Source organism: Arvicanthis niloticus, chromosome 6, assembly GCF_011762505.2.
Source record: "Arvicanthis niloticus isolate mArvNil1 chromosome 6, mArvNil1.pat.X, whole genome shotgun sequence".
NCBI classification, from domain to species: Eukaryota; Metazoa; Chordata; class Mammalia; order Rodentia; family Muridae; genus Arvicanthis; species Arvicanthis niloticus.
The window spans coordinates 100,988,595-101,000,628 of record NC_047663.1 but is presented as its reverse complement, the minus strand read 5'-3'; the positions used below and the strand labels follow the sequence as shown (position 1 = coordinate 101,000,628).

Genomic DNA, 12,034 nt, shown 5'->3' with positions numbered 1-12,034 from the left:
AGCAGCAGACAGTTTGGCACTGTATCATTAGAGATTTGCCAACTGCCACCAAGCCAAAAAGTGCATTTCTTATCATGCTCTGTCCTTAAGCAGTGTCAGCCCTGATGGTCAGCCCCTCTGAAGACTTTAAAGGAACAGAAACAGGCCCATTGTGAAGTGAGCCTTATTACAAATTGTGGGATATGTCCACCGTCTCATCTCTGAATTTAATCATCTTTCCCTCAAATCGGCTAGACATCTCAACAGTGGAGGGAATGTCCTGTGCAGGCTTGGGGTTGCTCACAGTAGAGACTATCAAAGTCTGTGATGTGGCAGGACAGGAAGCCACTTTTCAGAACAATGGAAGGCCCTGATTAGTAGTGTTACCAGAGCAACCATAACTGTATGGTCACATCCACATGACACACACATACAAATACTCCACATATACATACACACATAACACACACACAAAACACACATACATAAAACACACAAACACTCCACCCACATACTCACAGACACACACCACATACACAGATATATATATAGACACCACACACACAAATACACACATCACATATAAACACACACACATATGCACATACATACTACACATACCACATACAAACACACACACACACACACATATGCATATACACACACCATGGGAATAAATCTCAAGAAGAGGATGGACGTATGGGTTTTCAGTTAAACAGAAATTTCTGTCATACCACAGTGCCTTATGCAAGTTTACTGAGCAGGAGTCAGTGAGGAGGAAAACAAAAAGGAAGAGACAGGGAAGAAACAGGGGGTACATACAAAGGGGAGAGACAGAGATGGCAGTGCCAAAGAGAGGTGAATATAGAGAGCGACACACTCAGGAAGGTAAAGAAGACAGAGAAATGGCAACACAGGAGAAAAGAGACAGACATGGAACAGAGAGGTAGGGGGAGAGAGAAACAGGGAGAGAGAAGCACACAGACTTAGAAGCAATAAAGAGGAGGAAGGATTGGAGGGGAGAGGAGGGGAGGAGAGCAGAAGGGAGGGAAAGCAGGAGGGAAGCAGAAGGAGCTAGATGAACTGTTCACTGCCAGGCTGGTCAATGGGACCCCAGGGGCCCAGGAATCAGTGTTTGGACAACCCCAGGCAGACTACAGAAATAGAGGCAGGAGGGCCTGGCAATGAACACCATCTTATCTGACCCCAATGACCGGGGGCCACACATGTGGTCTCATATTCTTGGGCCCCACAACTCAGTGACCAGGCCATGTTCCTGAGGCACAGCAGCCTTTGATGAGTCCATAGGAAACATATCAGAAACCTGCAGCATAAGGAACTTATAGAGCTTTTCCACTGCCTTTCTCAGAAAAGAGTTGTGAATTCCTTCCTAGAAACCCTGTCCCTGGAGAAGGAACTTCTGGGAACATTGTGTATGGCCAGGTCTGTGAGGAGCACTGTGGAAGGTCCTGAGGCAAAGACACCCTACTATGCTGCCTTTTACCTAAGAGAGATCTTTCCACCAGAGTCCTCCTCTCACACATAGGAATCACTGCTCTGCTTTTAGGAAAATCATCCTTCTCCAAGTTGATGCTTCCAAAGAGCCCCTTCTAACTAACTCCAAGGCAAATCAGTTAGTTAGAATGACAGAAGCTCATAAGCTTTTAAAATAAAAACTAAATGAGCAGCAGCAGCAATAACAAACCCTTGAGTGCACACTGCCAGAAGGAAGGAAGGTCAGCAGAGTGCTCCGCACATAGTCAGACCTTTGAGCAGAGTGCTCTGCACACAGTGAGGCCTTTGAGCAGAGTGTTCCACACACAGTGAGACCTTTGAGACTCACCAGAGTCCTTGAGTGTCTATACCACCCAGAGTGCTGTGCCCAGGACGTGGCTCATCGGAGGCTGCTGGGCCAGAGCAGGAAGTGAAGCATGTGAATTGAAGGGGCAGAGGTGAAGCGTCATGATGCTCGAGTTTGTAAGTGTTACAGTTTCACTGAAAGCCTTACAGGCCCACGTGTGGAAGCATTTGGAGAAGCTGTGGAACTATGGAGTCTAGCAGGAGAGAGTAGGCCACTGGGTGGGAGAGGGAGATTGGGGTTCACAGCTCAGCCTCTGTCCCTCCTGATTGCCCATGCCATGTAACCTGCCACCTCAAGCTCAAACTACCTCAGCCATACGCCTCTCCTGTACCACCATGATGGACCATACCCCTTTAACTGTGAGGCACAAGAAAATCTTTCCTCCTCTCAGCTACTTCATCCAGGTCATTTTAGATTTGTTATTTTAATTCACATATATGAGTGTTTTGATGTATGTATGTACACTTTGGGCATGTTTTGTGCCCTCAAAGGTCAAAAGGCACTAGATGCCCTGAAACTGGAGCTATGGGTGTTTGTAAACCACTATGCGAATGTTTCAGAACAAAATTTGAGTCCTTTGCAAGAGCAACAAGTGCTCTTAATCACTGAGCAATCTCCTTAGCCCATCCAGGTATTTTAACAAAGGAAGGAGAAACGTAACTCATATTGGAAAATAACATTTTTTTTTCCTAGAGTCCAAAAGGTTGGCATTTTTAACTGTTAAATAGGATCCAGTCTCTAAGATCAGATTGAGTCCTGCCCCTTCTCACCGTAAGTCTGTTTTGTCTTCTGTTGTATGAGGGTCACAACCAGTAGCACTGTTAGATACAGTGGGGAGGAAATGACAACTCATGCTTAGGGCAGCATGTCACACTTTGGGCAGTGTAGACGTTTGAATAAGCTTGGCCCAAGGGAAGTGGCACTAATTAGTGGCCTTGTTGGAGGAAGTGTGTCATTGTGTAGGTAGAATTTGAGGGATCCTAGTACCCCATCCAGTGTGGAAGAGACCCTCCTGGCTGCCTGAAGAAGCCAGTCTTCTGATGGCCTTCAGATCAAATTGTAGAACTCTTGGCTCCTCCTGCACCATGTCTGCCTGGACACTGCCATGCTCCTACCTTGATAATGGACTAAACATCTGAAACTGGAAGCCAGCCCCAATTAAATGTCCTTTATAAGAGTTACTTTGGCCATAGTGTCTCTTCACAGCAATGGAAACCCTAATTAAGACAGGCAGTAAGTCACACACACTTAGTTACTGCCAGCTCCTCAGATCAGCAGTTATAATCTGTACAGTCTCCATCCTTGACAACAAGAATGAAGAGTGGAAGTTTCTCTCTGTAAAAGTATTCACAGTGACACTAGTCATCTACTCTTTCATCATAATGGACACACAAGGGCACTGCCTAAGTTCAAACTGAAGGTATTATAAGAAATGGGCCACCACTCTCTTCCTGTCTGCCCATGGTCTTCTCTTTAGCCATCCCTGAAGGCTGGAACACTCAGGGCTAGACATAGAAACAGGAGTGTCGTGAAGACCTGCCCTATTCAAGGGAAACAGCAGTCAGCATCTGGACATCTAGACTCACCACTCATTGTCCTTTCTTATTCATAGCACTACAGAAGCATCAAGAAGAAGAGCCACTAACTGATGGAGACACAGAGTAACCAACCTAGTGGGTGACAAGAGATGGGTGCTGCCATCATGAAGAGAGAGACAGCAGAGTTTGCTGGACAGCTGACAGGAAAAAGTCAAACCAGAATCATACCATCAAGTGAAACGAAACCAACCCCAGGCATCCAGACTCAATATCAGCTTAAGGAAAAAGAAAACAGGAGGGGCCAGTCACAGCACCTGATGCCATCAGGGAAGCCAGTGTAAAATGCCAAGATGGAAACAATCCAGTGTTGTCCATCAACTGCAAGGGAGAGAGAGGAGACCCAACAGACAAAATGTAGGGGAAAAGCCAGATTCCCAAAGTCAGGATGATGGAGGGCAAAGGCTGAGGCAAGAAGAAAGGATTAGTGTTTTACTGCAGGTAGAGAGTCAGTCAGTCTCCAGAGAAGCATGGTGGGGACAGCTGCACAACACAGGAAAATACATAGCTGAGCTATCTGTTAAAATTGTTGGAATGAGGTAGGTACTTTTACCTTCATTTTAAAATTATGAGAAAAAAAACTAAGGAGACAATCAATAAATTACAACGTGTGAGCCTCATGTGGATCCCAGTTTCTGGGAATCTATTTAGAAATGAGATAGCTGGACATGTGAATACAGATACTAGCTGCTGTAAAGGGTTTGGTGGACATAAGAGGTGGGGATAGCATAGCATTTACAGTTTCTGGTTTTTAAAAGATTTTTCCCTTTCTTTTAATTTTGTCTCTTGTATATTACATCCCAACTGCAGTTTCACTTCCATCCCCTCCCCAAGTCTCTCCCCCTTACCTTCCCTGTCCCTCAGACCCACCTCCCCTTAGAAAAGAGCAGGCCTCCTCCCAGGGGCATAAACCAAATACTGCAAAACAAGCTAGAATAACATTTTCCTCTTTTAGAATATACAGTAGGATGGCCAGAGAGAAAATACTACTTAGTATTTGACTCAAATAACACAGAAGGGGAAACAGGAAATGGCATGTTGAAATAGAACTGATGATGGCTGGTGACAGCTGAGCTTGGCAATGAAGACTTGAGCGTGCACACTACTTCCCTGCCAACCTTTGGAACTTGGTGCTTTGCATAGGAAGTGTTTAATGAAGATGAAGCTATGCTGGGCATGCATGAAAGGACCGGCATCCAAACTGACAGCATCACAGTTCAAAATGCTATTAATCAGGGAACAAAGTAAATGTCTAAAGGACATGGCTGACCACAGGTTGTTTTATCAGATACAGAATGACTGAGCCAAGGAAATGACCCAAGTAAATCATCAAGCAGTTCTTAACCAGGGTTGTCTGGGGAGATGGAATTAGTACCCTCTAGTTAAAAAACAAAGGCAGGGATCCCAGAATTCACAGGTCAGCCCCACAACAACAATTACATGAGCAAAAATGTCAATAACCTGCGGGAAAAGCCCTATGACTCGACCTACACAGATGCTCCTCAAATGAAACTACTGAACAAAACCAACCAAAACCAAGCAATGAAAAGACCCACACCAGCAGATTACATGGCTACAAGTTAAGAACACAAACCCAAGCCTGTTTCCTGACTGTGGAGTTCTGTCCATGCAGCAGAGCACAGACAAACAGAGAAAAGTTCTAAGTCAGGAGCACAGCACTGAGGTAGGAGCACGGAACGTGCCTCTATGATTGCACACACAATGGCATGACTCTAATAACACAGTCTGCATGGTGCAGCAAGGGTGTGTGCTCACCCAGTTCCTGTACCTTCCTAGGTCATGACACCAGCAGGAGGGAAATAACTCATTCCTGTGGGTAGCAGAAGCCTGGTGGACACACACAGACAGCAGGCCGAGTGAAGAGGCAGGGCTCAGACCTGCTTGCTGGTGGGGAGCACTCACCGGGCCTCGGAGGTCAATCAGCTCCTGCCTCATTTGGGACACCAGGGCTTCCTTGGCCACCAGGGCCCTGTGTAGACGTTCATTGAACTCAATCAGCTCTCCATGCATCTCGGCCACCTGGAAAGGCAAGCAGGACATCATCAGCCTCAGGAGTGGCCCTGCCCATGCTGAGCCCCTGTTTCTGGCAGTCTCCCTCCTGTCAGAGACCATGGCACTGTGCACCCAGCAGCGGTATACTACCTTCCTTGAGCTGGGTGAGTCTGGCAGTTTATGGTCAGAAGATGACAGCGTTGGGCCATTTCAAACCTTAACAACACTAGTCTTGTTTGGTAGTCTGTTATGCTTGTCGAGAAAGTTCCTGCTGGAGATATAGCTCAGTGTAGCATGACTGCCTGTCATGCATGAGACCCTGGGTTCAATACGTAGCAGTATAAACATAAATTAATCAATAATGATGATGATGATGATGCCCCGGCTAGTGGTACAATGGGAACAAACGTGATTCCATTCACTGAGTCCCTGGGTTCAAGTGGCAGCACACAGCTTAGCACCACCCCTCCAGTCACCATTGACTCCGTCTGTGTCACAATAAATCTTTCCCATGCTCTCAGTCAGCTTCATATGAAAGCTCTGAGGGGCATATGGATTGATCCCACCTTCCACAAACAGTACTCTGAACTCAGGAACTTCAAGAGCCTGTTCCAGGCTGTGTAAGTAGTTGCTGGAGGGGAGTTGAGAGCCCTGGCTAGGTGCTCTGAAACTGCACCAGCCTCACATGCAGCTGGTCAAGCTTGCAGCGAGCCACAGAAGCTTCCAAACTCAATTGTTCAACATGTTTGGCTGTTTTCCAAAGAAACAAAGATGGGGTGCTATAAGGTAGTTTGTAGTCAATGCAAGGCCACGCAAGTATGACTTCTGCAATTCGGTGAACCATGAGAGAGTGTTCTAAATGCTGTTCCTGAAGCCTTCAGGAAGACCCCTGTGCAAGCAGCTTCACTTGGCCTGACCACTAACAGACTTCTCCCATACCTGGATTCACACAGCATTTACGACAGGTTGGGATACACATAATGATGCCAGGCTATTTATCACAGGTATTTAACATGATACATAAAATATGCATACTGTCAGAGGAGGGACAGGAGGGGTGGGAGCACTAAGGAGTATCTCACATCAAAGAGAAAAAGGGAGCACCCCCCTTTTTTTTATTACAAAGACAAGTGTGCAGAAGGAAACACTTCCATGATGGGGTTTTCAGTATTATATGTGTGTTTTCATTTACTCTTTGACACTTCCGTACATAGAACAGAGAACACACTCTGCTCGCTTGATGCTTCCATCTGCTTTCTCTGTGGACCCAATGTGCATCCAATGTCCCCAACATGCCAACCTCACCATGGATATGAAGCACTAAGTGCAAATGGCATCAAGGATGCCTTCAAGCAATGCAGTGAGCCAAGCAGAGGTGGAGAAGTCAGCGAGTCTCTCAGCATCTCTGCTTACAGAAAGTTATTTTCCCCGCTCGCCTAATTCCTCACAAAAGCTTAAGTTACTCTCACGTGAAACACACATAATACCACAACATGCCTGTAGACTGGCCACGTGGAAGTCATGTGACCTCTTGGCTTGATGCCAAGATGTGCAGGCAGTCCAGAGCTGCTGCACCACTGCTGACAGACTTGCTAATATGCTCCCAGGAACGCGAGTTTCAGATAGGAAACTATCGTTTCCTAGGGTGTTGTGGGAGTCAGCAGTGCAGCAGTGTTCCATAAAAGCTTCCAACATCAATCCATACAAGGCTCCAGAGCATTCGCTGAGAGCTGACAAACCCTGGCTCCCCTTGCAGCCACAGCAGTGGTCTGTATCAGACAACGCTTGGTCTTTACTGAGGAATGGCGGGGTGAGGGAACTGAAGAGAGAAAACTTGATTGCAATAACTTCACCATCAAGCTCTGCTGTGCACTGTTACGAGGCTAATCTGTGAAGGCAAGCTTTCTGTCTCACTTGGAGTTTTTATAGAGCATATTCTTACACATAACCAATCAGATAAACAGCTTACACTTACCTAAGCCATGAGAACTTACTAATTCTCTAATAACTATTTCCAAACTAAACACAAATAGAAGCAACTTCTGAGGACTTGGAGAACCTCAGGAAAAAAAGAATATACGTCACAAACAGATCACAGAACTAAAAGCAGCCCTGAAGTCGCCATGTCGTGAAAGTGTGGTTAGCGGACAGCACCATATCTACCACAGCACACTGGAACTACAAGACTGGATTTAGGAGAACAGACACCCTCCCACCTGCTCTGCTCAGACTGATAGTTCCATCACATATCCTTACCTGATGTTTGATACCCCTAATGTGTCTACTAGGCCCAGGTTAAAAATCCACGTGTTCTCTCTCTCTCTCTCTCTCTCTCTCTCTCTCTCTCTCTCTCTCTCTCTCTCTCTCTCTCCCTCCCTCCCTCCCTCTCCCTCTCCACTTCTCACTCTTGGTCCCTTACTAATAACACTAGGCCCTGGCAGTCCTCTCCACTCCATGGCCATGCATAGACATAGGAAGTCACCCCACAGAGAGAATGGCCTATGCACCTGAGGCTAGTCATTACAAAATAGAAACTCAGACTATCACTCAATTGGCCCACAGTGCTGGTGTGAGAAGACACCTTTTCACAGGCATGGCATCATTTTTGGAGCAAGGTAAATGCCCAGTACAAGGTAAATGCCTTCTGTATAACAAGTCAAGAGACATGGAGAAGGAGTTAGTGATGTCAAATGGAAACGTGCCACAGAAGGAACCGGAACTGTAGTCTAGAGGCTCACTATCCCTCACAGTGAGACTGCCATGTTGTTAAGCACTTGCTGGTGAAGCAGGAGGTGCTGGAGCACGAAGGTGCAGGAGGGACACATAACTGTCTCCTGGCTGCTTGGTCAGATGAATCATGACTGAAGTTTGGAGGAAAGCGGGCAGCTTGGAAGATGCCACTTTCAGAGCTGCAGGAGGCTGAGTGTTCCCTTCAAGTTGGAGCATCAAGGACAATGATCTTCAAATACAACAGGGCTGAGGGAGCTTTTAAATCTGTGAGGATCCCACAGGCACCATAATTACCTGACAAATCACAAAGGATTATGAATGTAAGAAAAGCCTCTGGCATTCCCTTTCATGCCATGATGTTCTCTGTCTTGTCACTTTCAAGGAACTGCCTCACCCTCCTTCAAGTAGCAAAACAGACACTTCTTGGCTAAGATTGAGACAAACACCACATTTTAGTAGCAACTGAAGTTCTTCTAGTGACAACCAGAAGCGTGTCTCAGATGCCTCAGGATCCACAACGCCACTCCACAGGTCCAACTAGACCCGCCCTGTTCTTTCCCCTCGCTTGCTGCAACCTTGGGCAGCTTACTTTCTCCTTACTTGGATTTAGTCTTGTTTGTAAAACAGGGGAAATAATAACACAAGTTTCAGAAGGCTTGAAAGGTTAATGTTCCAGAAGGCTACAGTCGGGAGGTACTTCATGAATGCCAGCCATTGTTATCCTTCAGACAGAAACCCATCAATGTTACCTAGCAGTACCCTGGTCCTGTAGGACCAATGCCCTGGATCTCTCTCAGGTCTGCTTCTCTCCCCCACCCACTGCCAGACTAAACCTGGACAAGCACCTTAGTACCCTCCGACTCCGAGTGTCCAGCTGGGTAATTTTAACAGAGCCTGAAGGAGGGTCAATATGTATTTGTGGAGTGAAGGAGTTTTTAAAATGAGCTAAATGCCAGAGGGGGCCTGTCAGCTGCTGAGGGGATGAGCCAGTTAAAGGACTGGGTCCAGCTGAGACATACCCAGGGAGCATCTGCTATTGATGGCAGCCCTGCCTTCTCCCCTTCCTCCTCCTGACTCGCCTGCTCCTCAGGCTGGAAGAGGCTTTCTGTGCTGGGAAGGAGGTGAGGCCCTGCAGAGCTGACAACTATCCCAGGATCCTTAGAAATCAATAGTAGCTCTTTGTGAACAAGCCTAGCATGGCTGGCAGAGCTTTTGAAAGAAGAGTCCAGACAAGGCTTTTAAAGTAATTCTTGACCCATTTTCACAGGGCTGGCTGACTGTGGTGTTTTATGCTTGTAATGAGTTCTAATTACCACCATTGTGTGGAGCTAGGTAAACCATGTGCTGAATTAACAGAAGGGCTCTCCCTTCCCCTCCACTGTCCCTCCCAAAACAGTTCCAGTGAGAATACACTTTGTAAGGGCTTGGGGCCCTGTGGCTGGGTGACCTCTGTGCTCTATATCAGGACTGTGAACAGTCCAGGAGGTGCATTGTCTACTAGTATGCATGATGGCTGGCTACCCAGCACAGTGCCCTATCCCTATTTGCAAGCTTTGTGTGACATGGGTCTTAGTGTCCACTACTGTAGCAATCCCTATGTGGTTACAGACCTCAGTTCTCTGCCCTATAAAACACGAGCAGCACTAGTGGCATCCAGTGTAATGTCTGAGGCCTCAAGGACTGCCACACGACAATGTCTTACATGCACATAATAGCCTCTGTGGAGCTTGCCATTTTTGACATATAATAAATGCTACAATCCAGCAGCTACTATTACTGAGGGGTCAGGAATGGTATTAGGGAGAGGATGGATGGATGGATGGATGGATGGACAGACAAAGTTTGGAGAGAAATAAACTACAATTTGAGTAGAGCTTTGCTGGGGAAGGCTGCGGTGAGACGCACAGATGAAGGAGCAGAGATGCAGGCCTCTCATCTGGTCAACCACAGCCCTTCCCTAATTAGAATGTATCCTCCCCTCCCCGCCTTGACTCCCTCCTCTCCCTCCTCCCCCCTTGCCTCTTCATTGCTTCTATACAGCCCAAGGAAATTAACGGGAAACTACTGAAGAATTCTGAAGTTCGGATGTGGATAAACTAACAGTGTCCCTCTGTATGCCTGGCTCAGTGGCTGAGCTCAGACCTGCTCAGCTCCAACCTAAGGGTGAGCTCAGCCCCACCACTGTCACTCTGAAGCACACTGTCGATGCCATTTCATCCTATTTGATGCTGTTCAAAGGCTTTAAGCACAGGAAGGACTTGAGCATCAGGACGGGCTTTAGGAAGCACCATGTTCTCTCTTTGGGCATCTACTCTCTGGCTTTCAGTTCCACTTAACAGGTGTGGGGATAAGCTTACAGAGGCGTAAGAAAGTGGGAACTAATGGCTTAGGAGTACGTGCACAGCAGGACACAGAACCTCTTCTCATCCACTCCCTTGCAGTGCAATGCTCAATGTACTATGCTGCTCCATTCTGGAGCTATCTCCTCATTCACTTATTCAGCCATGAATCTGTGGGTCTTCAATCAACAAACATCTACTAAGCCAATATATGCTAAGCCCAGTTCTGGATGTCAATGGATCAGAACCTGACTCAGAGTGCTGGCATGCAGTGTGGCCAAGGGCACAGGAGAAGCTCTGAGGACTCTGGAAGCATTGAAGAGAGGCACTCAATTAGTATGGGGAAGGGTCCAAGGGACGTGACAATAAGCTGAGGCTTGAGGCCAGGACAAGAGCTGTACTACAGAGATAGGTCCAACCCCAGGCCTCTCCCCAGCATGCCTCCTACCTGGTCTCATCCTATGAGCATGGGCTCTAGCATTGCTGATCAGGTTTTAAGTCAGGTGAGAGAGGACTTCAGAGAAGCCAGTCCCACATGAGGGTCTACCTGGGACTACTGATTATTATTCTAGGGAATGAATTACCAGGTCCAAAGTGTTATGTAAGGCTTCAAGACTTCTCTAGAAAATACCTCACTCACCCTTGAGTGCTGCTTACGCATTCATTTTGCAGGACACTGGAGAGCTCAGGATCTTTTATAAAAAGATGCAAACTTGAAAATCATGTGACTCTTTGTCATATTTGACTGTCTTCCAGAAGTCGGGAGAGGCTGGTGTGCATTTTTAATCATACTCCTTTGGAAGGAATACACACAGATCTCCTGAATATTTCAACCACAGCTCAATAAATTAAGTATAAGTTTCAAAGGAGAGATAGTAAATGAAAAAGACTAACTTTCATGAACACCAAGGCTGCTTTTCTCCCCTGAGAGTCCCCTCCTCATACCAAACAGCACTCATGTACATGTGAGCAGAGCCCACTAAGAGGAAGAAGGCTTGCACCTGCAGAGGAAGAGGGTAGGTTTGTTTGTATAAGTTGTAATCTGTGGGCACAAACACCTGTACATAGGAACAGAGGTGCATAGCACATTCAAGTGTAAGCAGCAGCAAGGGACACTGCTTTGAGGGTTGACAGGGAGCGAGCTGGATGGCCCCACCTGACAGTTGCATGCTGTGTGACCACTGTGTGCCTTGATTCCTACATCTATCAATTGGCACCATGTGCACGGTTATGTGATAGAGTTGCTATTAGCATTAAATAAACTTGTCTTGAACAAAGGCTCTGGAAACAGGAGCGAATTTTCCCTTTTACAGCTCGAGTGCAGTCAATAGCTACAACTCTTCACCGTTCAAGCTCCATGGTCATCACACTGGAAAGGCAGGATGGGATGGTTTTCCAAATAGCCAACATGAAATTTAAGTGCAAATGCCTGGTTTCAAATCTGGGACTACATGTGTAGACTGTGTCCTGTGCCCAAGACCTGCTGTTATTTCTGTCTATGTGAGGACACGACTCTT

The 12,034-nt window shown here is 46.7% G+C and overlaps 1 protein-coding gene across 4 annotated transcripts in view; it reads right to left on the bottom strand.

Annotated features, from left to right (window-relative positions):
- Positions 1 to 12,034, bottom strand: part of Snx29 (sorting nexin 29) — a 389,041-nt gene that overhangs the window by 103,185 nt on the left and 273,822 nt on the right. For all 4 annotated transcript variants that reach the window (XM_034506447.2, XM_076937433.1, XM_076937434.1 and 1 more), the window contains one exon: positions 5,359 to 5,475. In XM_034506447.2, the coding sequence (XP_034362338.1) occupies positions 5,359 to 5,475 (117 nt within the window). The remainder of the gene's footprint in view (positions 1 to 5,358; positions 5,476 to 12,034) is intronic.